The 23,993-nt window shown below is 59.0% G+C and overlaps 1 protein-coding gene across 1 annotated transcript in view; it reads right to left on the bottom strand.

Annotated features, from left to right (window-relative positions):
- Nucleotides 1–23,993, bottom strand: part of Micall1 (MICAL like 1) — a 29,384-nt gene extending 5,391 nt beyond the window's left edge. The window contains exons 1-15 of the mRNA XM_047551636.1: nucleotides 23,700–23,993; nucleotides 19,433–19,481; nucleotides 18,954–19,095; nucleotides 13,695–13,786; nucleotides 12,974–13,116; nucleotides 11,314–11,756; nucleotides 10,083–10,140; nucleotides 8,982–9,349; nucleotides 7,118–7,524; nucleotides 3,889–4,023; nucleotides 3,275–3,401; nucleotides 3,107–3,197; nucleotides 2,942–3,015; nucleotides 1,023–1,137; nucleotides 329–375 (exon numbers count right to left, since the gene is read on the bottom strand). Coding sequence (XP_047407592.1) covers nucleotides 329–375; nucleotides 1,023–1,137; nucleotides 2,942–3,015; nucleotides 3,107–3,197; nucleotides 3,275–3,401; nucleotides 3,889–4,023; nucleotides 7,118–7,524; nucleotides 8,982–9,349; nucleotides 10,083–10,140; nucleotides 11,314–11,756; nucleotides 12,974–13,116; nucleotides 13,695–13,786; nucleotides 18,954–19,095; nucleotides 19,433–19,481; nucleotides 23,700–23,845 — 2,437 coding nt within the window. The 5' untranslated portion in view covers nucleotides 23,846–23,993. The remainder of the gene's footprint in view (nucleotides 1–328; nucleotides 376–1,022; nucleotides 1,138–2,941; nucleotides 3,016–3,106; nucleotides 3,198–3,274; nucleotides 3,402–3,888; nucleotides 4,024–7,117; nucleotides 7,525–8,981; nucleotides 9,350–10,082; nucleotides 10,141–11,313; nucleotides 11,757–12,973; nucleotides 13,117–13,694; nucleotides 13,787–18,953; nucleotides 19,096–19,432; nucleotides 19,482–23,699) is intronic.

Raw genomic sequence — 23,993 nt, 5'->3', positions numbered from 1 at the left:
GCCACAGCTACGCCCCCACCCCTCTTAATTTAATCCAATTTTTTTTTTTTTGTACCAGGGATTGAGCCACTGAGCCACGTCCCCAGCTCTTTATTTTTTTATTTTGAGACAGGGTCTCACTGAGTTTCTTAGGGCCTTGCAAAGTTGCTGAGGCTGGCTTTGAACTCATGATCCTCTTGCCTCAGCCTCCAGAGTCACTGGGATTACAGGTGTGCGCCACCATGCCTGGCTTGACTTTTTTGAGACAGGGTCTGAACTGCCCAGGCTGGCCTTGAGCTTGAGGTCCTCCTGTCTGAGTACAGGTATGTGCCACCAGGCCCAGCCTCACCTTTCTTCTTGATCATGGCTTCCAACATCTTGTCTTCCTCCTCTTCTCTGAAATGAGAAAAGGAAGCTGAGAACCCACAGGAGGAAGGACCATGTCATGGTTTGGATCTACAATGTGTCCCCAAAGCCTTGTGTTGGAAGTATGGTCCCCAGTGCAGCAAGGTTGGGGCTGGGACTCCTGGGCAGTGACTGGATCATAAAGGCTCCGACCTCGCCAACTTATTAATCCACAGGGTTAATGCACTGACAGCTGGGATGGGGAGGACAGCGGAGGACGCAGTCCCTGGACATGCCCTGGAAGGGCTCGTCCTCCCCGGCCCCTTCCTTCCCCTGCTTGCGCCGCCACATGTTGAGCGGCTCTCCCCTGCCCACCCTCTGCAGTGACGCCCTGCCTCGCCTCAGGCCCAGGCAACAGAATCTGCTGCACTGAATTCTTTGAAGCCATGAACCAAAATAAATCTTCCCTCCTCAATATTGTTCTTGACATGTTTTTTGATCACAGTGACGAACTGACCAACACCGTATCTCTTTTAAGTCCCTTCTGGGCTCCGAGCCCCACAGGGCAGAGCATGAGTGTGCCCGGATTGCTGGTGGTCCAGGCAGAGCTGGTGTGGCCCTGGGCTCTGCTGGGGACTTGTCCCACCCATGGGGCCAAAGGCCTAGCCCGCTCTGGGCCCCTCTCCCAGCCCTGTCACCTCTGCCGGTCCTCATCCAGGCAGTTGACAATGGCATTGCGCTGCTCGATGAGGGTCACGAGCTCCTGCATCAGCACCTTCTCCCGGCCCCGATCTTCCTCCGTCCAGTCCTTCTCTGCCAGGGAGAAGCGCCAGGGTGTGAGTGGGGAACCCTCCTCCCCCGAGCACAACAGGAGCTGGACCCGAGTGCGGCCGGCCAGCTGCAGGCCAGCCCAAGCTGCCGGCACAGGAAGGAGGGCCCGGAGGGCAGGCCTTAGAAGCATTCGGGGGAAATGAAGGCAGCTACGGAAGAGACCAAGGCTGCTCGCCAGCAGCACCCTCCAGGGCCCAGGAGGGCCAAGCGGGACACGAACTCTTGAGAGCAGAGGCCAGCACCTCGCACGGCCTCCCACTCAGTTCGTGCATCTGGGCAACAGATGTGCAAGAGACGGCTTCTTGCAGGAGGCAGAATGGGGTGTGGAGCCAGCAGGGGACTCCCAGGGGTCCAAGGGGCACTCTGCGACAGTCACTCAAGCCATGGAGGAGGGAAGAGAAGGGGACACAGGAGCAGGAGCCCAGCTAGGCGGTTCCCCTGAAGTGCACACCTGCTGCCCCATGGCCTCCTCTCGCCTCAGGCCCAGAGCTGGCCCAGAGCTGTCCCACAGGACCACCCTCGGACCCGCCGTGCCCTTGGTTCCTCTCTCCGAGCCTGCAGGTGGCAGTGTGGTGGCCCACTTGGCATTCCCTCCCCAGCATCTCCCACACATCTGAAATGACATCTGGGCCTCTGGGCCACTGCCTCACCTTGCCAACGTTCAGGTGCAGGGGGCCCAACCTAGTTCTAGGGACAGAGTCACCATCCAAGTTCATATCCCACTCCATCACTTCCCAAATCTGGATCCTGGGTCACTTATGTCCTCGTCTACATATGGGGAAACTGAGGCTTAGGGAAGTTAAGTCCTTGGCCAGCATATGCAGCAAAGGTGGGCTAGTACTTGAAGTGGGGCAGCATGTCACCCCCAAGGGACGGCCATGATGGTGCCTTGTGGCTCCATAAGCCAGTCACACCCCAAAAGCAACATCTGGGATGAGCCCAGAACGTGCTGCTGCCCACAGACCGGAGGCTGGACCAGCGACAGAAAACCTAGGGCCAGGCTGGTCAGGGAGCGGAGGTCCTGCACTCACTGGCCACAGGGTGTCGCTGTGGCTCCCTCTGCGTGGCCACACCCCAGCCTCTTGGAGACCTGGGAGTGACTCACAGCTGGTAGTAGGCCTGGGACATTCTGTGACTTTCCCAGGGACACTTGCCTCCCAAGTTCCCCAGTCAATGGAGAGGCAGGACCACAGGAGGGGCTGGGTGTGCGGGGACAGGTGCAGGCCAGAGATGTGGGTGGGAGGGCAGCTCCAACACCCAGGGGCAAGCCCCTCCGCCCCATCTGTTAAGGGGCCACGTGGTCCCCCGCGTGGGGCTGGCACCAAGCCCGCCACGGAGCAGGCCAGAGCTCTGGCTCGCACAGTCCCGAGGTCTCTGCCAGCAGCTGCAGTGAGGTGCCGCCCTCACCGGACCCCAGGGGCGGTCAGTCCCAGGAGCACGTGGAGCTTTCCACGTTGACTGTCCCAAGAACACCCTATGAGATGTGTCACTTCACTCACGTCACACATGAAGCCACCGAGGCCCCATCAGCAAAGCAACCAGCCTAACACCACAGCGAGTCAGTGGGCAGGCTGCTCCTGTCCCGTCGTTCACCGAGAGCCGTCACCCGGACACCTGGACACCCCAACTGCGCCAGTCCTGAGGTCCCTCCCCTGCATGGCACTCGCCATTTGCCACCCACCCTAACTGCTCCCAGCCTGGGAGGCCTCGGGGCCCCTGCCAGCCCCTTCCTCTGGCTGCACCCAGCCCACCACATGCTGCCCGTCAGGCTCGGAGAGGGTCTCACCCGGCTTGTTGAGGAGGCAGCGGAGCTGGTACTCCACGTCGGCCTGTCGCTGCTCCAGGTTCTGCTGCTTGAAGCTGCCGGGGGGAAGCAGGGGCGTGAGGACGCTGCCTGCCCAGCGGTGCCCGGCGGCGCCCGGCAGCACCCACCCCACAGGCCTGGACTCACACGTAGATGAGCTCTGACTCCCGCCGCACCAGCAGGTGCTTCTCGTGGATGAGCCTGAACCAGTCCACCAGCGTGTCGTCCTCACTGCCCTCTAGAAGCCAGACACCCACTGAGGCCAGGGCTCCCCCAGGGAGGCTCTGCCGCCCCCCAGACCCCCGCGGCCCGCACCGTCCGCTCCGCCTCGCAGCTTCTCTTCCAGCACCACTCCACGGTGTTCCAGAGCATCCAGCTGGCGCTCGATGGTGTCCATCTCTCCGTAGATGTCCTCCTCGGGGATGTACTGGTCAGCCTGGACCTGCCCCAAGTGTCTGGTCACCTAAGGCCAGCTGGCCCTCTGCACATGCCCTCCTCCTGGCTCAGGGTCCAGGCCCCGTTGCGCGTGCCAGTGCAGGATGGGCAAGGGAGGAGGCTGGCATGGGGTCACCCCACCCCCGCACGCCGTGAGGCCGGCACCAAGACACCCCCAGTTTCCAGCTTTGTGGAAACTCCCCTCCCTGCCACGCTGAAGGACTTCACAGCAGGAGTGACAGTGCCCTGTTACAGGGATGTCCTGGAGGACAGTCTCATCAGGAGCGCTTGACGGCTGAACTGCTGCAGAGTGGCTGCTCTAGGCTGCGTGGGGTGGGTCTGCTCTGAATCCCCCCGGCTAAGCTTGGGCTTCCAGCACAGCTGCCCGGGAGCCCCCGTGAACCTCAGGGCAGCAACCCAGACATTCGGCCTAAGGCTGACAGGGAGAGTGATGGGCCAGGCTGGCTGTGTCTCTGGGGGTTCCCAACTGGCACCTTGCGTTTGATGAGCGGGAAGCCATGTCCGGGGGCCGGTGGCCTCACTGGCTTGGATCCCTTGGTGGCCTTCTTTGCAGTTGGTGATGCTGCGGGTGATGGCTTCCGATTAAAAGGATTCTCTTTGCAGGAAGACTAAAGGCAGGGACATAACAGATTAAGTCTGGGAAGAGGTCAGCATGATCACAAGGGGAACAGAGAAAGCAAGCCAGGAGCCAGGCATGGTGGATGCAGGCCTGTAATCCCAGCTTCTCGGGAGGCTAAGGCAGGAGGATTGAAAGTTCAAGGCCAGCCTCAGCAACTCTGCAAGACCCTAAGCAACTTAGCGAGACCCTATCTCAAAATAAAAAACAAAAAGGGCTGGAGATATGGCTCAGTGGTTAAGTGCCCCTGGGTTCTGTCCCTGGTACCAAAAAGAGAAAGAGAAAGAGAGAGAAAGCAAACTCAGGACCTCAGAAGAGGGAGGCCCAGGAAGGACAGAAGTTCCCCCAAATTCCACCTCTGATGCACTCATTCAACAAATATTTCCATTTCTCTCTCTCTCTCTCTCTCTCTTTTGGTACTAGAGATTGAACCCAAGGGCACTTTACCACTGAGCTACATACATTACAGTCTTTCAAATTTTTTTATTTTGAGACAGGGTCTTGCTCTTTGCTGAGGCTGGCCTCAAACTTTTGATCCTCCTGCCTCAGCCTCCCAAGTTGCTGGGATTACAGGTGTGTGCCAGCATACTCAGCATTCATTCTTTTATTCTTTTTTCTTTTCTATTTTTTTGGTGGGGGAGGGGGAGGCAGGGGTAGGGCGGGTACCAGGGACTGAACTCAGGGGCACTCTGAAGCCACATCCCCAGCCCTATTTTGTATTTTATTAAGAGACAGGGTCTCACTGAGTTGCTTAGTGCCTCGCTTTCGCTGAGGCTGCCTTTGAACTCTCGATCCTACTGCCTCAGCCTCCCAAGCTGCTGGGATTACAGGCGTGCCCACCGTGTCCAGCTGCCTTTTTTCTTAAAGCTCTTACTTATCTTGTGGAGGGCTGGGACTAGAACCCGGGGCCTCGTGCCTGCTCGGCACAGGCTCACCCCTGAGCTGCGGCCCCCGACTTTCCATTCCAGAGCACCTCCAGTGGCCAGTCTACTGCGCTGGAGGCTCCGGATACCTTCCTGCCCGACTCTCCAGGCAGGGCTGCGTGAGGCGGGGAGCGCTTGCCTAGCACTTGAGACCCTGGGTTCCACTCCCAGCACCATCCGTAAAAAAAGTCGTCTCCCAACCACCCCACAAGGTGGGTACCCTACAGGCCATTTTACAGCTAAGCAGGGACGCTTAGGCCCGCAGGCCTCCAGTCCTGAGGAGCAGGGCTGAGCCCGGAAGAGCCGTCTCGGCCTCACAGCAGATGCCCTTGCCCCGCTGAGACTCTGACACTCAGAACTAAGACCCTCACGCAGGGTCACCCGGCCAGGAAGTACAGAAGGAGGAATGTGACCCTCTCTCTGGCAGCAGGTGGAGAAGGCAGCTCCCCTCATGGCTGGAAGGGGCCCCCATCCTCTGCTCGCAGCCCGTCAGACACCCGGCTCTCGGGCTCTGTGTCTTTCTGCCCCTCTGGGCAGAGCCCTGCCCCAGGCCAACAGGCCAGGCAGCCCACACGCACTGCCAGCGCATCCCAGCGGCTCTCCACAGCTCCTGGGAGGGAACAGGAGCGCTCACAGGCCTTCCTGGGACCACTCCTGAGGCCAGCAGCGCTGGGGGTGGGGGTGGGCCCTGCAGCCTTCTCCCAGCAGCTGGGCAGGGAGGGCCCAGCTCAGAAGGCCACCTCTGAGGCGGGGAGTCCCTCGGGGACACTGAGGCAGGGAGTGTGCCAGGCAGAGTGCAGCCCATCTCTATCCCACTGTCTCTTGGCGTCCGTGGGGTGGGCTCTCCAGAAGCAGGGTCACTTGGGTTCTGCTTCCTGCCTCCAGGAACACCCAAGGGCCCAGCAGAGCCAAGCAGCCTGGAGCCTAGAGCCCCTCAGGGGAGTCAGCCTCCGACAGCCACAGGCCACCCTCTCACCAGTCCCCACACGGCACTGGCTGGGAACAGAGGCCTGGGCAGGGACCCCAAGCTGAGCCACCCCACCTCTGACCACCAGCAGGCCCAGGAGCTCCTCAGAGCAGCCTGGAAACCTGGTACTGCCCAGCCCCTCACTATCAAGGGGCCTGAGGCCCAGAGAAGGGCAGGGCCTTCTCGAGGTCACAGCAGGTGGCAGAGCCGGGATCACTGCACCGGAGGCTGTGGCCCAAGCCAGGCAAGGTCCAGTGGTGTCCGAAAGGCACACAGGCAGGTCCGGAGTGGCCAGTTAGGCCTTGACAACAGCTGCCCCACACGAGCAGCCCTGCCAGCCTCCACTGGGGACTGGACAAGCCTTGGGGGCTGAGAGGCCAGCAGGGTGTGCACCGGGGACACAGGAGACCCGAGCTAGGTGCCCAGAGCACATCCCCATCCTGGGCGACCCCAGGTTCTTGGCACAGGGCAGGGAAACCAGTGAGCCTCTGGCTGACCAAGCATTTGGAAACAGCTCTCCTCCAGCACTGCCCGCGAGAGGACAGGGCCCAGCAGGACTACGGGGCCTGAGGACGACGGGTCTCCCTCTCCAAACACCCAGAAGGAGCACAGCCAAGGCTCTTGGGAACTGGGCTGAGCCCTGCCAGCCCCCCAACCTGGCCGAGGGCCCCTCAAGGACAGGGAGCACCTGGCCTGCAGGACTCCGAGCCCAGCTGCCCCATCCTGTGACAGGTGGGTCCCTTCCCCACTGTTCTGCCCAGATCACTTTCTAGAACAAGCACATTCGGGCCTCCCTGCGCAGACCAGGAGCCCCCGGAGGGCAGGTCAGGGTCTTCATGCAACTATGACCACAGCCTGACAGCCTGAGCCCGAGTGGATGGAGGGGTGGGTGGGGCCGGGGACAGACGGTCCCAGAGGCTCAGTGCCCAGGTCCAGGGACACCAGGTATACCAGTACTGGGACACCTAGTACGCAGATGGCCAAATGAGTGGACAGGTACACAGATGGACAGAGGACAGACGGATGGATTTGCGCCCCACTGCAGGGGGTGGGAATGGCTTGGTGGACGTAGCCAAGGCCACTCAAGAATCAGGAGCCAGCACAGACGGCAGGCCCTGGACATTCTTGCCTGGAAACCAGACCCACGTCCGTGAGAAAGGACGCAGCTGGCGAGGGAGAGTGGGGTGGACACTCACCTTCACCTGCAGCTGTGGGGACGCGCTTCCAGGGGAAGGTGCAGGGCTCCTGTCTCCAACCAGCACCAGAGGGGTGGGGGTGGCGCCGCTGCGGGGCTTGGCTGGCAGGGGACTTGGGCTGGCCCTGGTCCTGGCCTGTGGTGTCCGCTCTGGGCTGGGCTGCACCATCTCCCCAGAAGATGACAGGGAGGAGTCAGCGGAGAGGCTGGCGCAGTGCCCAGGGGTGCCGGGGGCCTCGGGGGCGTGGACGGCGGGCTCCGAGGAGCTCTTGGGCACAGCGGGCGGCTCCAGAAGCTCCCCGCGGGCAGTCTGGCTGCAGCTGTCCGATGACAGGCTCTCCACACTGAGTGCCGGCGACGGTGTGGCCGAGGGGGGCTCCGAGCGAGAGAGGCGGGAGGCGTGCAGAGCTGCGCGAGGAGTGCGGGGTGAGCTCAGGCCACCACTGGGCCAGCTGAGCCTCCACTCCCCAGAGCTGCAGGTGGCCAGGAAAGCAGGCCCATCCCCAGGGGACCGCAAGCCCGCAACACAGCACACCATGGCCCGACCCAAGTCCCAAAGTGCAACCCGTCATCGGCCTGTGCTCTGGGGTACCGCCTCACGGCACGTTGTGACCCTGGCCTCCCTTCCCGCAGGACTGCTGCCTCCACTTCCCCACCACCCACAGCAAGCCCACGGCAGGGAAGGTGATTCTGTTGCAGCAGAAGACCAGAAAAGTGAGGCCGGTCTCCCTGCCTCCAATCTGCAGTGTGGGAGGGTCAGAGAGAGGGGGAGGGGCAGCAGCACTGGCCACAGACAGCACCATTTCATCCTCCTGCCGATGACAGAGACCAAGTCTCCAAGTCCCTCGTCTCCACTTTCCAAAAGAAGCAACAACTCGGAGGAGAGGGCACTTGTGCCAACAAGGGCTGGCCTTGAACCCGGCAGTGGCCAACTCCAAGTTCATGCCCCTCGGTTCACCTGAGCCTGCCCACTGTCCGCAACTGGGCAGAGCAAGTGCAGAGCAAGTGCAGCTGGCGCAGCCCAGGGTTCGGAATCCTGAGCGGTGACCTGCCTGTGACATCTCTAACGTGCTCCTGACCCCACCACCTGAGTGGTCCCTTGAGCTCTCAGAGGCAGCGACCCCAGCAGAGAAGAAAGGCGGGTGAGAACAGAAGACAACTGGGAGACCAGGAGAGCCCCGGGATGCAGCATGCCCAGGTGAGGAAGGCAGAGGCCAGCACCCCGGAGCTGGCCCAGCCCCGAGTCCCAGATGGGAGGCAGCAGACAGTCAGAGAAGGGAGGGCTCATGGCCACTCTCCGAGTCCAAAAGCGAGAGCTCATGGAGTTGGCAACCAGAGCCACAGTGACTGAGCGCGGCAGCGCGAGAGCTGACCCTGACCATGTGCCCTCCAGGGGTCAGCACTGGGCTGTGCCAAGTACTCCCCTGGACCCACGGCAAGAGCAGGGACTCAGACTCTGGAGTGGGCAAGGAGCAAGAGTGCAGAGTCAAGGCCAGCCTGGGCAACCAGGGAGACACCGTCTCAAAGTAAGTTTAAACAGGGCCGAGGACGGAGGCCAGGCGAGAATACCTGCCTGTCACGGGCACAGCCTTGGGTTCCATCCCCAGGACCACAAAGAAAAAAAGGTCCCTAGAGTCAGACTGCCCAGCTCCACATCCTGCTCCACTGGGCACTAAGGCCTGGGGATGGCTAGTCCTCGCCGCGCGCCTCCCCGCCTGCCAGCGTCCTGACACCTACTCACAGGCCTGCTCCAGGCTCAACAGGACACGGTGCGCCCCACGGGGACCCTGGCCCGGAGAGCCTCCTGGACCACAGCCACCTAGCCCTGGGCCCACCCCAGGGTCAGGGCAGCGCAGGGCAGGTACTCACCGAGGGGGGACGTGCTGGGCACTCGGGGGCAGGGCGCTTCTTTGTCTTGGGGCTGCTGGTGGGGGTGATGCCATACCAGGGGTGCAGGGTCTTGGGTGTAGACTCTGGGTGGGCCAGGGCAGGGCTGGGGGCCGGGCTGGGGGCCGCAGGGAGAGACTCCTCCTCTTCCTCCTCCTCCTCCTCAAAGGGGTTGTAGGGCCTGGGCTCGCGGCCCTCCGGCACGGCCCCATTCTCTACCCGCCTGCTGGCCAGGGCCGGGCTTGGTGGCCCAGGGCTGCCGCTGGGAGGCAGCGGGGCTGGCTTCTTCTTTGTCTCTGCCTGAACCAGGGTGATCCATGGGGGGTCCTTCCTGGGGGCTGGTGTCCTGGAGGCCAGAAGAAGCAGAGTGAGGGCAGTGGTCAGTCTGCTGCCTACGGGGACAGTTTCAGGTCCACACCAAAGGAGAGGGATGAGGGTTCCATCCCTTCTCCCACCCGCAGCCCAAGGGGCTAAAAGGGACTCTTACAATCACATCCCCTGGGCACCCTGAGGCCACACAGCCCAGGAAAGGAGAGGGGGTGGTCTGGGAACACTGGGACAGTCACCCGGCCTGTGTCAGCGTCCTCATCTGCTAAATGGGGACAGTAATACTCTGTGGGGCTGGTGTAAGAATCCAATTAGTCCCGCGACCAGGAGCTCCACAGACATTAACCCGAGGACAGCGGGGCCCACCTTCCCTCCCAGACCCGCCACCCAAAGGCTCCTGAAGGAGAGCTGGACATTGATGTCCTGCCTGCAGGGCGGGGGTACTGAGAGCCGTGCGCCACAGCTGAGTCCTCCAGGCCTTTCTATACCCTGTGAACAAGGCCCAGGTCTCCCGAGGCCTCCCTGTGGTGGAGGATGTGGAGGGATTCCAGAGGTAGCTGTCCCCAACCGGGGGCAGGAAGCAGCAGCAGTGGGAATCCTGGGGGAGCCGTGGGGGAAGGGGCCATGGGCACGGCTCCCCCACCCACCCAGACAAGCCTCCCTCCTGAGCATCCCAGGAAGCCCTCCCCAGGCCCCAGGGACCCTGTTCCCACCACCAAGACCTCCAGAAAGCCTCTCAGAGGCCAGCATACCTGTCTGACAGTTTGGGTGTCCCTCTCGGCTTGGGGACAGGAGGGTCCTGCAATCTTCCTAGATGGGAAAGGACCGTGAGCCAGACCTTCATGGGCAGAGGGGGGCCCCCGGAGCCAGCCAGAGAGCCGGCCTTGCTGAGGAGTGCCCTTCCTTCCCACCTGGGAGGTCATAGACCCCAGGTGGCCATGACAACCTCCCCTGCCCAGCCCTCAGAGATTAGACAAGCACCTAGGGTGACCAGGAGGACAGTCAGGAGGACGAGGCCAGGCCTCCTGACACTCCATCCACATTTCAGTTGAGAAGTGGGAACCCTTGGGATCATCCCCAGTGTGGCTAGAAACAGCACGTCAGTATAACCAAGGGCCTAGCTCCTCCCGGAAGCCTCCTGGCTCCCAGTGTCCCCCATGAAACCCACAGCAGCCCCTGCTTCCTTCCTTCCCCGTCTCAGCAAGCTCCTACGCTCTGCGTCCGCCCGCCCACCTCCCCTCAACACTGCAGGGCACAGGGGGTCTGACAGTATCTGTGTCCCCAGTGCCCAGCCCTAAGCCCACCCTCAGGAGTGCAGAGCAGAAGTGAACAAACAACATTCTGGTGTGAGATCCAGGGAGACCCTGCTGCCTCAGGCCTCCAATGCCCTCACAATAAGGGCTGCCCAGCCCATCTGAGTTACAAGGAGCCTCCTTTCCATGAGCAACTGGGGGTGAGGGGGGACCCGGAGAGTGAGTGGGCAGGGGTTTCCACTGCAGTTCAGGTAGTTCAGAGCTGCCCTGACCCTCTGCCTCCCCCGGCGCCTCAGTGCTCCTGGGCCAGAGCCAGTTAAGCACACCTGCGGGGCCTGTGAGGTCACCGGGAGCCTGCCTCAGGACTAGCCAGGACATGGGAGTGACACCAAATGCACCAAGTCCCAGGACACTCGGACACGGGCACACAGTGAACACTCACTGCCCACCCTGAAACACAAGACCGACACACAACACAAATCCCCAACGCACGTAGGACAGGGCAGCCCAGAGGCGGGGACCTCCTCGACTATCATGAGCTGCACTGGCTTGGGGACAGCTTGGCTCAGAAAGGGACACGGTAGCTACTTGCCGTAGGAATTATTAACCTCGGAACGGGGGATCCTGGCACACTCACGGTGCACACAGGCCCAAGTGGAGAAAGCGGCTCACTAATGCTCCAGGTGCACCTGGACATACGGACCGCCCTGCCCGCGGCACCCGGGCTCACCATTCACGAGGTCACTGCCACCCTGCTCCACTGGGCTGTCCTGCTGCAGGCTGGACCGGGGCCGGGGCGTGGGGGGCATCAAGGCTGTGCTCTCGAAGGGCTTCCTGGGGGCAGGCGTGGGCCGGCTGGCCGGGGGGTTGGCCAGTTCCTGGGGTTTGCCGGGAAGCGGGGGTTTGGTGGGGATCTGTGGCCGGTCCTCGGGGCTGGCCTTGGGTCCATCGGCCTCAGGCCCTGCAGCCACACGCGGGCTGGGGCAGCCTCCCTCGCTGTCCTTGGCTGCTTCTGCGAGTTGCTGCTGCTTTGGCTGTGAGGGGGGCCCAGGCCTGGTCCCTGGCCGTCCCCCGGGGCCTAGCCTGGTACAGCGCTCTGCACACACAAAGGTGCCCTCCTCGGGCCCGCTCCTGTAAGCCCCCGGGAGCAGGGTGCTGGAGCAGTGCCGACACCTGCAGGACAGGACGGGTTCCCTCAGGCAGGCAGCTCTGCCACAGGCCGAGGCTGACCCCTCCCTTCACCCCAGCGCCAGGTGGATCCCAGCCCAGGACTTGGGGCTCCCCAGATAAAACAGAAAACGATAACTGTCGGAAACACATGGGAACAATGAAATCAGCAAAGAAATTGCGAAACACAACTTGAGTTTGTGCTGCAAGAGGAAGAAGCGAAGCTTTGCCTCAGAGGTGCATCCAGGGGCAGGGCTGCCACCTGCTAGCGGCTCAGGGGATCAATCTGGTGGTTTTAAACCAACACGGCTTTATGAAAGTCTTACTCTGCATGTGCATCTATCGACACAAGTTTACTCCAGGTATTTACACCCAGTCACCAATGTCAAATGTGTGTCTTACTGAGTCACTGTAAAGTTTCTCAACACTGCCAAGGTGGCCAGAGGTGACCGTACTGACGTAGCTGTTTCCTTGTGCCGGGGCCCTAGGTCCAGCTGCTGCCCCACTTGCGCACAGGCACCAACCCAGGTCAAGGACATGCTGAAGCTCCGTGCCTGGCTGCCCTTGCCTGTGTATTTTCAATTTCCCTTTCTGGTTCCTTTTTTGTAACATGAAATGTTTGGGGCCGGGGGTGCAGCTCAGCCGTAGAGCACTTGCCTCACATGCACAAAGCCCTGGGTTCCATCCCCAGGACAGCAATAAAACATGGCTCCACTACGTTTTGCATTCTCCTTGTTTGTTATATTCTACTTCCTTAAAGCCCGGCTTGCACCAGGGAGCCAACTTAAAGCAAGTTGTTACTGTGATTTTTAAAAACTTCTTTCTTTTTTGAATGGCTTTCAGATAGATGCTGTTCCTTAGTCAAGTAGTTACCCCCAAGAGCTAGGCCTACAGCAGAAACCTGAGCTCCAGCCCTGTCGGTCACGAGATTTTGATGCAATGATGTGACTGAGCTGGTGTCTTCTGTCACTATGCCTCCGTTGCTCCTCAGTAAAATAGGGACAAGCCAGGTACTCTAGCACAGAGCCCATCAAGATGCCTGCACAAACCAGGTGCAGAGGTGTGCACCTGTAATCCCAGTAACTCAGATGCTGGGGCAGGAAGACCCAAGTTCAAGGCCAGCCTGGGCAACTTAGTGAGACCTAACTCAAAAAAATAAAGGCACCAGCACACTGTGGGGACTGAGGCAGGGTGACATGGGACATGCCTGAGCCCACACTCACCGGAAGCAGTGCCGATGGTACAGCCTGCCCTCGGCCAGGTACCGCTGCACCAGATGCACGTGCTGCTGGCAGGCCGCACAGGAGCTGCTGGGGGCCCGCTGGGGCGCCTGCTCCGACAGGCTGCCCGGGGAGAGCACCTTGCCCTGCAGGGAACGGGGAACAGTCAGCAGCCATGCCGCTTAGACCCCCCTTTCTCCTCCCGTCACGGCCACTCCCTTCACGGTGCTAACAGATAAGGAACCCTAGGAGGGCAGAGGACAGGAGCTGTCGCTGTCTCCCAGATGAGGAAGCCAAAGCCCAGAAAGAGGAAAGACTAGCTCCGCGGTCACCCAGCTAGAATGGAAACACAAAATCCCGACTTCTGGTTTCTGAGGGTCCCTGCCCCCCGGAAAGGCAGCTCCGTGGCTGCTGTGGCCTCTCCTCCTTCCCTCTGGGGGCCTCCCTGAAGGCTGGGTTCTCCCGACTCCCCTCCTCTGCCTTCTGCCTGCCCCCGGAGCTGCGGATTTGAACCGCACGCAGTGCCTACTGCCCAGCCCTGTGACCTCGGGTGTCTCTGAGGCCTGGGTCCCGCCTACGAAATGACCTTGCAGAACCCCTGCCAGTCTCAGTCCCACACAGCCTGCCTGGGCACCCAGAGGGGCCTGGCTCTCTCTGGAGCACGTGACGATGACTGTGAGGACAGTCGACCCCCAGCCCACTCCGCGCCCAGGCGCCTGCATACCTGAACCTCGTCTCCTGGTTCCGCCACGGGGGGCGCTGCTGAGGGCAGCGGGGAGGGGGCCAGGTCCTTTCTGGGTGGGGAGACACCGCCAGCTGCCATGAGACAGGAAAGGCGTCTGAGCAGGTGGGGGGCCTGCAGCCCCAGGAGCACCTGAGCTGCCCACAGCCTGCAGCCTGCAGCCTTCGCCTCGGGCAGAGCGCCCGAGGTCTCGGGAGAGGAGGAGGCTCCCCCATCACAGGCCAGGGACGCCATCCGAGTTGTGCGCTGAGGGCAAGCCGCTAATGTCACTGAGCCCCCACAGAAGGGGGACAGCCATCACTACTGCACACAGCCAATAAGAGCAACAGGACAGTTAGAGTTGACACGCTGCGTGGTAGGAGAGCAGCTCCCTGCCAGCCCAGCAAGAGGGCTGGAGGAGGGAAAGTCGGGCAGGCGGGACGTGGCCTCTCCCGCGGCCACCTGCTCTCTCCCCAAGTGAGCAGACGCAGCTCCAAACGCTGCCCCTGCCCCTCAGAGGAAACCCCCAGCCAGGGCTCCTCGGGGACCCAGCTCCTTCCTGCCACAGCACACGTTGAACTGAACACCTGCTCTGGACCCCAGGAATCAAATAAAACCCCAAACCCACAGAACTGTGTCCCCGAGCAAAGGCCACTGTGTGGTAATTTAAAAATTAGTACAAGTGCCTTGTTGTCGACAACAGCACGGACCCAACTTCAGGCCACACCTCAAATCCTTGAGCTGCCAAGCAGCACATCGACGTGATGTAACAGAACAGAGAATACCCGCGCGCTGTGAAGAGCACCACATGTTCTAAGGGGAAGAACCGTTTCCTGAAACTTGTTTCAGTCGCATACGTGTGTGGACGGGAGTGTGGTAGGAAAGCTCCTCACTGTGAGTCACCCTCAAAGGTCTGGAAGCCTGGCAGCCAGCCTCGGCAGGTCCCTCCACGACTCTGCCTCCTGCCCCGTCCCTGCCTCCCCCATCACTCCCCAGCAGCACATGACCCCTGCGACCCTGGCCTGCAACATTTCTCCCCAGATCTTCACAGGGCCACCTGGGCCCCCTGACCACCCATCTAGGATACCACTGAGTCACAATCCCAGCCCTTGTTATTTCTATTTTGAGACAGGGTCTCATTAAGTACTTCAGGGCTTTCTAAGTTGCTGAGGCTGGCTTTGAACTCTCGATTCTCCTGCCTCAGTCTCCCACGCCACTGGAATGACAGGCAGGCACCACTCTGCCGGGCTTTTATTTCCTTCTTTTGAGGTGAAATCTTGCTATGTTACCCAGCTGGCCTTGAACTCCTAGGCTCCAATTGATCCTCCGGCCTCAGCCTCCCAAAACCTTTTTTTGTCTGTTTTTCAGTACAGCCCGTTGTTTGTTTGTTCTTTGAGATAGGGCCTCACTACCTTGTCCAGATTGCCCTTGAACTTTGGATCCTCCTGCCTCAGCCTCCCCAGTATCTGGGGGTATAAGCATGAGCCCCCATACCCAGTTTCCCCATTGCCCTTTAACCTGCCCCCTATCTTAGTTCCTTTGAAATGATATTACCTGTTCTTCCTTCCTCCCCGTCATGAGAATGAAAGTCCTGGGCCTGTCGCCCTCTTAGTGGTCTCCCCAGAAGCTGGCACAGGGCCTGGCACATAGTAGGAGCTCAATAAATATTGGCTTGAATGTGTGAGAAAGTGCCAGGTGCTGGGGCTGCGCAGCGGTGTGCGGGCCGGGGCGTGGCTCAACAGGAGAGCCTAAACTCACCGCACACCAGGCCCTGGGTCCCACCCAAGCATCGTACTCCAGGATGGCGGTCCCCAGGAGGCGGTCAGAGGGAGGGAGCCGCTCAGCAGGGATGGGATGTGAGGCTCAAGGAAGCGCAGGAGACCCAACAGGGCTGCAGCTGGGCAGGGAGTGGTCAAGCCGTGGAGTGAGGCCACACGGGCATCTGGGCTCCATCCCCAGGACACCACCCTGCACCTGTGGACAGGCACCCCTCTGAGGCGTTCCATGATTGCTGGGCTCCCTGGCAAGGCGGGGTCAGCGCCCAGGGTCACCGGCACCCCAGCCTGCACAAGCTGAACACGCACAGAGCTGGATCTCAGCCAGGGTCAGGCTCCACAGCCACCAAGTCCAGGGACAGTCATGTCTGCTCAAAATCACCCTTGAAACCCCTTTCCCTGGCCAGAAGGCTCAGTGCAGGACCATCTGGGTAGCCACCAGCCAGCTTTGCCTCCAGGGTTGGAACACATCTCTGTTTCTGTTGCTTGAGCAACAGATGGGATAAAAATGGTTTCCATTTAGAGACCAAGTGGTGAGCATGAGAGGTACAAGTTGTACCCTTCTCAACGAGAAGCCCACAGGGCCGGCGGGACTGGGCCCACCCAGGGTCCCACAGGAGGGGCCCACCAGAAAGGGCTTGCTACAGGAGGCCACTGGGAGATAAGGCTGAGCCGAGATTCAGGTCACAGTCCATTCACAGATCCTGATCATTAAGCGAGAGAAACAGGGATCTGTGGAACAAAAGGGACACACCTGTTCCCCGACTTGAAATGGGCTGCACCCTGATAAATTCATCACACCTTGGAAATTTCCTAAGTCAAAAATTCAAGATTACACCTGAGCTACACAACATCATAGCTTAGCAACACAACACACTGAAGAGTATCGCTGTTCCCAGCCCAGGAAAAGGGCAAAATTCAAAACTAAAAAACCATTTATAGGGCTGGGGTTGTGACTCAGTGGTAGAGCACTTGCCTAGCACGTGTGAGGCACTGGGTTCGATCCTCAGCACCATATAACAAATAAAATAAAGTTATATGTCTATCTACAACTAAATATATTTTTTGAAAAAAGAAAAAGAATGCATATTTCTTTCATATCACAGTAAAATTGAAAAATCAAGTTGAATCATCCTAAATTGGGGATCATCAATAATCTAGTTTTTAGGGTGTTTTTTTGGTTTTTTGGTAGTATTGGTGGTTGAACCCAGGGTTGCACTACCAGCCACTAAGCTGCATCCTCAGCCCTTTTTATTTTTTATTTTGAGATAGGGTCTCTCCAAGTTGCTGAGGCTAGACTTCAACTTGCCATTCTCCTGCCTACGCCTCAGGAGTAACTGGGATTCCAGACGAATACCACTGTGCCTGGCTAGATGGGCACTGTTTTCCCAATTGCAAAGGGGAAACTGAGGCCAGGCATGGTGGTGCACGCCTTAATCCCAGCAACTGGAGGGGAGGCTGAGACAGGAGGATTGCAAGTTCAAAGCCAGCCTCAGCAACTCAGGGAGGCCCTAAACAACTTAGTGGGACCCTGTTTCTAAATAAAATACTTAGAAAGGGCTGGGGATGTTGTTCAGTGGTTGAGCACCCAGGTTCAATCCCCAGTACCATTAAAAAAAAAAGGAGGCAGAGGCTGAGAAAGAGAGGTTAGGTAGATGGTCCATGATTACTCAAAGAGCAAATGGCAGAGGAAACATTTTGAGTAAAGCTCTTAATCTCCACCCTAGCTAGACTGCCTCACCAAAGTCTGTGGTGTCTAGAAGTGCAGTGGTCTTAGGTATGTGCAGATGCCCAAGCTCCCACATGCACAAGCCCCTTATCTAAAACAGTGCATAGAACCCTGGTGCAGGGTTCACGTCCGTTATCCCAGCAGCTCAGGAGGAAAGGAGGAGCTCAAGTTCAAGATCAGCTTCAGCAACTTAGAAGGCACTTCGCAGCTGACTTAGGGACACCGTGGCTACGGGGGACGTGGTTCCGTGGAAAAGCACCCCTGGAGTTCAATCCCCAGTACCAAAAGTATTTTTTTAAATAAAATGGTGACAAACTGGCATATAAGCTATGTACAGCCTCCTGTGCACATGTCTGTACATCCCACTGTATACTTCAAATCATCCTTAGATCACTTTTCACACATAACACAACGTGAAAGTGGCTGTTCACACATAACACAACGTGAAAGTGGCTGTCACACTGGGTCTCTTCGTTGGTCTGTCTGTGGTACTAGAACTGATCTCAAGGTGCTCTACCCCTGAGCCACATCTGCATCCCTTTTTATTTTGAGACAGGGTGTCATTAAATTGCTTAGGGCCTTGCTCAATTGCTGAGGCTGGCCTCAAACTTGCCATCCTCCTGCTGTAGCTCCCAAGTAGCTGGGATTACCTCGCCTGGCTTGTCGTACTGTATCTTTAGGGAATGACAACCAGAAAGACCTGTAGTTGCTCAATACAGACCAAACTTTGTGCTGTGTTTTTCTCTACAGTGCCAGGGATGGACCCCAGCGTCTCCAGCATACAAGGCAAGTGTTCCACCACTGAGCTGCACCTCCAGCCCCTTGAATGATTTTGGTCCAGTTTCCTAAATCTGCAGGTGCAGAACCTGAGGACACACAGGGCAGCAGTACTTTCATTCTGATTTCTACTAAAACGCACAACGCTACCTGTCCAGCTGTAATATTAACCCTAGTGTTGCATGGGGGAGGAGAATAATAAATTCTTTTAATTTTTATGCTTTTTCTTTGTTCTAAATTTTCTATAGTAAGAAAATAAACCACTGACTTCAGGAAACACCTTTTTCGTCTTTCTTAACAAATGGGATGGGGCTGTTCATAATGGAGAACAGAGGCAGGAGACAGGACCCACGTGGGGACACTGAGGACCCATGGGCAGCAGTGACCCCAAGTAGGATTTGGGGCTGCTGGATTCTCCTCCCAGCTGTTCAGCTTTTCTGCTGTGTGTTCTTGAGCTCTCTGTTTCCCCTCTCTGGGCCCACTTCCTCTCTGCAGACGGGGAGGCCCAGCTGCCCCAGGAGAGGCTTCTGCACAGGACACCCAGCCACCTGGTTTGGAGCAGAGAGGCAGCCGCATAGCCCCCAGCCCAGTTCCCCAGGCTCTCTGTTCTCAGGTCTCAGAGATCCTCTGTGGAGGACACTGCACATAGCCCCACAGGACAGGGCCACTGTCTTTCTAGAGGAAAGCCAGGGAAGCATCTGCAGACAGGAAGTCAGGGTGGAAGTCAGGGTGGGCGCCCGCCAGGAAGTGAACTCACGGGCGGACGAGCGCACGCTCTTTTGTCTCCTGACACTGTTTTGCTCAGGTTCTGGTTTCTCTCTAGCAAGAGCTGCGGAAGGCTAGAGGCAGCGCTGTTTCCCTCCCTAACTATTCAAACGTGAGAACGGAAGAATGGACCCCGCCTCCCAGCCGCCTGCTTACACCCAGAACACAAGGAACCAGCCCCCAGCGCCAACCTCTGGAAGGCAGGTCCCCTCTCACCTTGGCCAGGGCTGGAGAAGTAGTTGTAGTACTGGGACACATAGGTCATGATGCTGAGACAATCAGGGACACTCATGGAGACCATGTCGTTGGGGTCCAGGAGAGCAGGGATCCCCAGCTCCTTTTCAGCCACTTCAAAGGCCTGGGGTGGGGGAAGTGCAGGGGTGGGAGCAGAAGAGCCATGGCAGACAGGACAAGGAGGAGGTAGTTAGTGGGCACGCCTCAGCCCAGGCCCAACTCCACACAGCAGGACAGGGACACGCGCTCGCCTCAGGATGGCCTGCGGGGGGCTGATGCTCCCGGCACCCGGGCCAGTAAGAAGCTGTGGGGAGCAGGAGCGGCCAGGGCCTTTTCTAGGATCTGCGCCCCACATGCAAAAGCAGCTGCCCTCACCCCCAACACACAAATACACACACACACACACACACACACACACACACACACACGGGTGCTTGGGCTGCATCGATCCGGGGACTCACCAAACGGTTATTCTCGTAGACGTTGTCCTTGGAAAGTAAATCAAAATCTCTGCAAGAGGCAAAGCAACGAAGAGCACTGGTCAGTGAGGAGTGAGTGTGGAGTCTGAAAGAGGAGGCAGCCTCAGCCTCCGCAGTGCTGGGGGAGGGGCTGTGGCCCCCTGAGGAGCCAGCACCTGCTACCGGAAGAGTGGTGGGAGCAGAGGGTGACGCATGCCCCTGGGGGTATCCAGGCAGAGGCTGGGGAATCACTGGGAAAGGAGGGCTTTGGACCCAGCTTTCAAGCCGAGGCTCTTCCCCGGAAGCCTCTCTTGAGTCAGTGGCAAAGATGCACCTAGGCCAGGACAAACGCCCAACGCCAGGGCCTGGCCGGGGCCTCAAGTGCCATGCCGAGTTGAGCCCCTCTGAGCTCCTTTGTCTCACTTGATCCTCAGCAAGCGACCCTCTGGCAGGCACTTAGTCCACAAGCGAGGTCACTGAGGCCTGCAGAGAAGAGGCCACCAGCCCTGAGGACAGACCTGCGCTTTCTGCTGCCCGTCAGATCCACGCAGTCCCACCGACTCACTGAATCGGAACCCTGCCCCGCCCAGGGTGGATGCGTTTCTTAACTGGGCCAGGAAGAGAACAAGTGTGAAATGAACAGAGTAAGAGTGGAAATGGGGCACACTCCAGAGCTGCTGGTCCTCTAGGGCTGGCTTGTCACTCCGGGCCACTCCTGGGGACAACGTCCCTTGATGTGGGGCAGTGAGGGCTCCCCAGTTTTCTAAGGTGGGCCAGGTGGGAGGCGGCCTTAGCTGGCCCCCTGCTGCCCTCACCTGCCCCCCACCGCCCCTGCTCCAGGCTTCGCGGAGGCAGCCCAGCAGGCAGTCTCCTGGGTGCACCCACGTGGCCTCTCTTCCTTCTGTAGGTGAAGCTGCCCCAGAGACAGGTGGCCCAGGTTCTAGACCTCAGGTCCTGCTCTTGCAGGCCAGGCTGTGTGACCACGGGCAGGCCAGCAGACCTTCCAGCCTTCACTGTCCCATCTGCAAACTGGGGAAGCCGAGCCCCAGGCTGGCACGAGGGCTGGCAGAGTCTGGGCTTGGTGAGGGGCAGGCCTCCCAGAGGCGAGGGAGCAGGAAGCACACCCACCCGCCGCCCCTCGCCCCAACACTTTCTGAGGCAGAGTCCAGGGATCAAGGGCCCTCGGTGAAGGCAAGAAACGGCTGCTGGAGGACCCTAGCGGGCTCAAGGGCTGGGGCCATGCGCGAGCTCAGACCCCCTTGGCCAGTTCTGGCCTGGATCCTTGGTCGCCTCACTAAGTCTACTTGTAGGTGACCTTAGGCAAGTCGTTTAACCTCTCTCTACTCAGTATCCTTGTCTGTGACACCTGGAAAGTTCTAGGCTCTAGCGGAGCTAAAGAAACAAAAATAAAAATAAAACCCCCATGGTTCCTGGCCTCAAGGGAGCTCAGAAATTCCTGCACTGGGGAGAGGGGCATGGACAGCCTTCCTCCCCAACAGAGGCCTGGGTCAGCACTGGCTCCACCCTGCAGGGCCCACTGTTCAAGACGTTTCTGGCCTTCACCCCTGGCCCCATGCCTACTCTCACAGAGACCGGCCCCTAGCATCATTCTCCCCTGTGGGGCCTGGGCCTCAGCTTCCCTTCTGTGCAACAGGCTGGCCACCCGAGCACTGGCCTCCCTGGCAAATGAAGGTCTAGATTTACTTCTAGGTCTCTTCTTGGGGAGGGAAGTCGCTCTCTCCTCCACACTCCCCCCCCCCCCCCCGTACTGGGGACTGAACCCAGGGGTTCTTACACTGAGCCACATTCCCAGCCCTTTTTACTTTTGTTTTGAGACAGGGCCTTGCCAAGTTGCTGAGGCTGTCCTTGAACTTGCAAATCACCTTCCTCAGACTCCCAGGCTGCTGGGATTACATGTGTGCACTAACACATCCAGCTGTGTTGTTTTGTAGCCTGGTGTCTCTATTAACTGGTACAGTGTCCAACACAGACCACTCTAAATACTGTTGAATGAAGGAGTAAAAACACTCTCATCCATCCCTGCTGCCTAATAACACTGCTTATAATAACTAATGGTGATTGAATGCTTATTATCTCATTTAATCCTCACAACAATCCCTATTATCTATCTTCTTATGAATCAATCCCACCTTACAGATGCCTGGAGGAACACAAACACTTCCTAGACCTAAGAACCAGGTAGTCTAGCCCCACACTAGATGTAGGGCTGCATGCCTACAATCCCCACAGTTCCTGAAGCTGAGGCAGGAGGATCACGAGTTCAAAGCCAGCCTAAGCAACTTAGCAAGGTCCTGTCTCTAAAGAAAACATAAAAATATAAAAGAGTATTCCGGATGTGGCTCAGTGGTTAAGCACTGGGTTCAATCCTAGGTACCAAAAAAAAGAAAAATTAAAAAAGAAAGAACCAGGTAGCCTGCACTTTCGAGGATGCCAACAGGCTCAGGGTCACCAAACAGGTTAGCTTGACACCCAAGACCATTACCACTCTAGGCTTTGTCCCTGCCTCCTGTCTCACCACTGGTCCCCAGCCAGAAGAGAAGAGCCCTAGAGTCTCTGATCCAACAAAGGGTCCAGTCCTGGCCCCCTTCTCCTCCATCTCAAGCCCCTGCTCCTGAACTCCATTAGCATAGTGTCACATGCTCCACAGCAAGCAGCAGGCCACCTATGTCCCTACCTCATCTGTTCCCTTCTACATCTACACCCCCAAAATCCTCTCCTCCAGGGCCCAGCCCACCCCACAGACACTGTACATACGACAGAGTAAACTGGGAGCATGTACCATCCAACTCTTCCAGAGCCCTGCCAGGGCAGGCTGGAGGTGAAAGACCACAGAAAGACTCCAGGCCCTGCCAGGCCAGGGCAGGAGGGAGTCCTGCCAGGGGACTGTAAGCACAGAGAGCTCAGGACCAGGGCTTTTGATTCACAATTTGCAGAAAAGACCAAAAGCAAAAGAAATGGTGGGCACCAGATAAACTTTCACTCATCATTTTATGAATGAATGAATGAATGAATGAATGAAATGAAGGGGTTCCAGGTCTCAGGCCAGCAGAGAGGGTAGAGGCAGAAGCCCAAGTCAATTGCTCTGGGGGTCTGAATACTGTTTCCTATTAGAACCTCACTGGGCAGCTCCAGGCAGGAAGGGGCCACTTCAAAACCTGGAAAAGCTGATTGATGGCTCTCAAGGGGAACTGGTGAACCCAAGGCACATGCCTGGCTCTTCTTCCCTGTCCCACCTCATGCCTTGCTGAGGACAGTAGGGGCACAGGGCTCATGCTGGGGAGACAGGTCTGATTCCCAAGGGGAGGTGTTCTGGGCATGGTGTGCTTCCTGTTATCCAGCAATCATTAATTTAGGGGGCTCCTCTGTGCCCAAATGGTGCACTGGGGCATCAGAAGTGAGGGTTCACCTATCCTCCCAGAGCAAGAGGCCCCACAGTGATCAGCCCTAAGTGCCTTATGGGAGTGTGGGGAAGGAGGGTGGCTTCTAGATTGTTTGGCTGGCCTATGCATTAAATTGACATAAAATAGTTGAACAAGAGAAACTATATTTAGGGACATATGTCAGTCACAAAATGTGTGACTCCAAGAAGAGTGGGATTGGGCCTTCTATAGCATCCAGGACAGCAAGGAACTGGGGCTGGGGTTTCTGGGGCTGGGGGAGGGGAGGCATTGAAGGTCGTGCAGATAAGGTCCCTCGGGTAGCAAGCAGTCAGCAGCCTCCTTCCCAGAGCCACTCGACTCCGGTAGATTGCCCCCACAGATGCAGATTTCCCTAACAGATGTAAATTTCTTTTACAAAAGGACCGAGCTACCCCAGAGTCCGCAGTTTCTCAGATTCGCTCAAACCTGCCAAGAAGTCTATCTTGGGCGGACAGATTCTGATCTCCTATTCAGATTTTGGGGCGGTGCGTCCTGGGCACCAACAGGGAAAAGGGGGACTCCGTGAGTCCAGAGAGAGGAGTTCAGCGTCAAAGACACCGCGGGTCCCCGCGCGGACCCTACTCCTTCGACCGGGTCAGGGCCTGCGGGGCTGGGCGACCTTTCGCCCCGGGCCGGCCGGGCCGGCGTCCCGGCGGGCGGGGTCGCGGCTCGGTGGGGGAGGGGTGGCCGGGCCGGGGTCTCCGGCCCGCCCGGCGTCCGGAGCCGTCGGCGGGGTCGGGGTCTGCGTCCCGGGGCGGCGCCTGCCACCGCGTCACTGAGGGGGGCGGCGGTCCCACCCGCCCGCCCGCCCCGCGCGCCCCGCCACTCACAGCAGGTCGGGCCGGTGCCGGTGCAGGATGGCGCAGAAGGCCAGGCCGTCCCGGAAGGAGCTGCTCAGGTCGCGGATCTCCACGCCGCGGTAGCCCTCGCACTGGCGGCGGCACCAGGCCAGCAGCGCGCCCCGCGGCCCCGCCATGGCGGTGGGAGTGAGGCACCGGCGGGCGGGCCCGCTGTCCTCGCTGGCTCCGCGCGGCGCCGCTCGGCTCCCGCCGCCCCGCCCGCCGGCCTGCCCCGACCTGCCCGAGCAGCCGCCGCCCGCGTGGCCCGGCCGGCCGGCCGCCGCT

The sequence above is a fragment of the Sciurus carolinensis genome, chromosome 4 (genome assembly GCF_902686445.1).
Source record: "Sciurus carolinensis chromosome 4, mSciCar1.2, whole genome shotgun sequence".
Lineage (NCBI taxonomy): Eukaryota > Metazoa > Chordata > Mammalia > Rodentia > Sciuridae > Sciurus > Sciurus carolinensis.
Note: the sequence above shows the minus strand (reverse complement) of the source record. Positions and strands in the feature narration are given on the sequence as shown.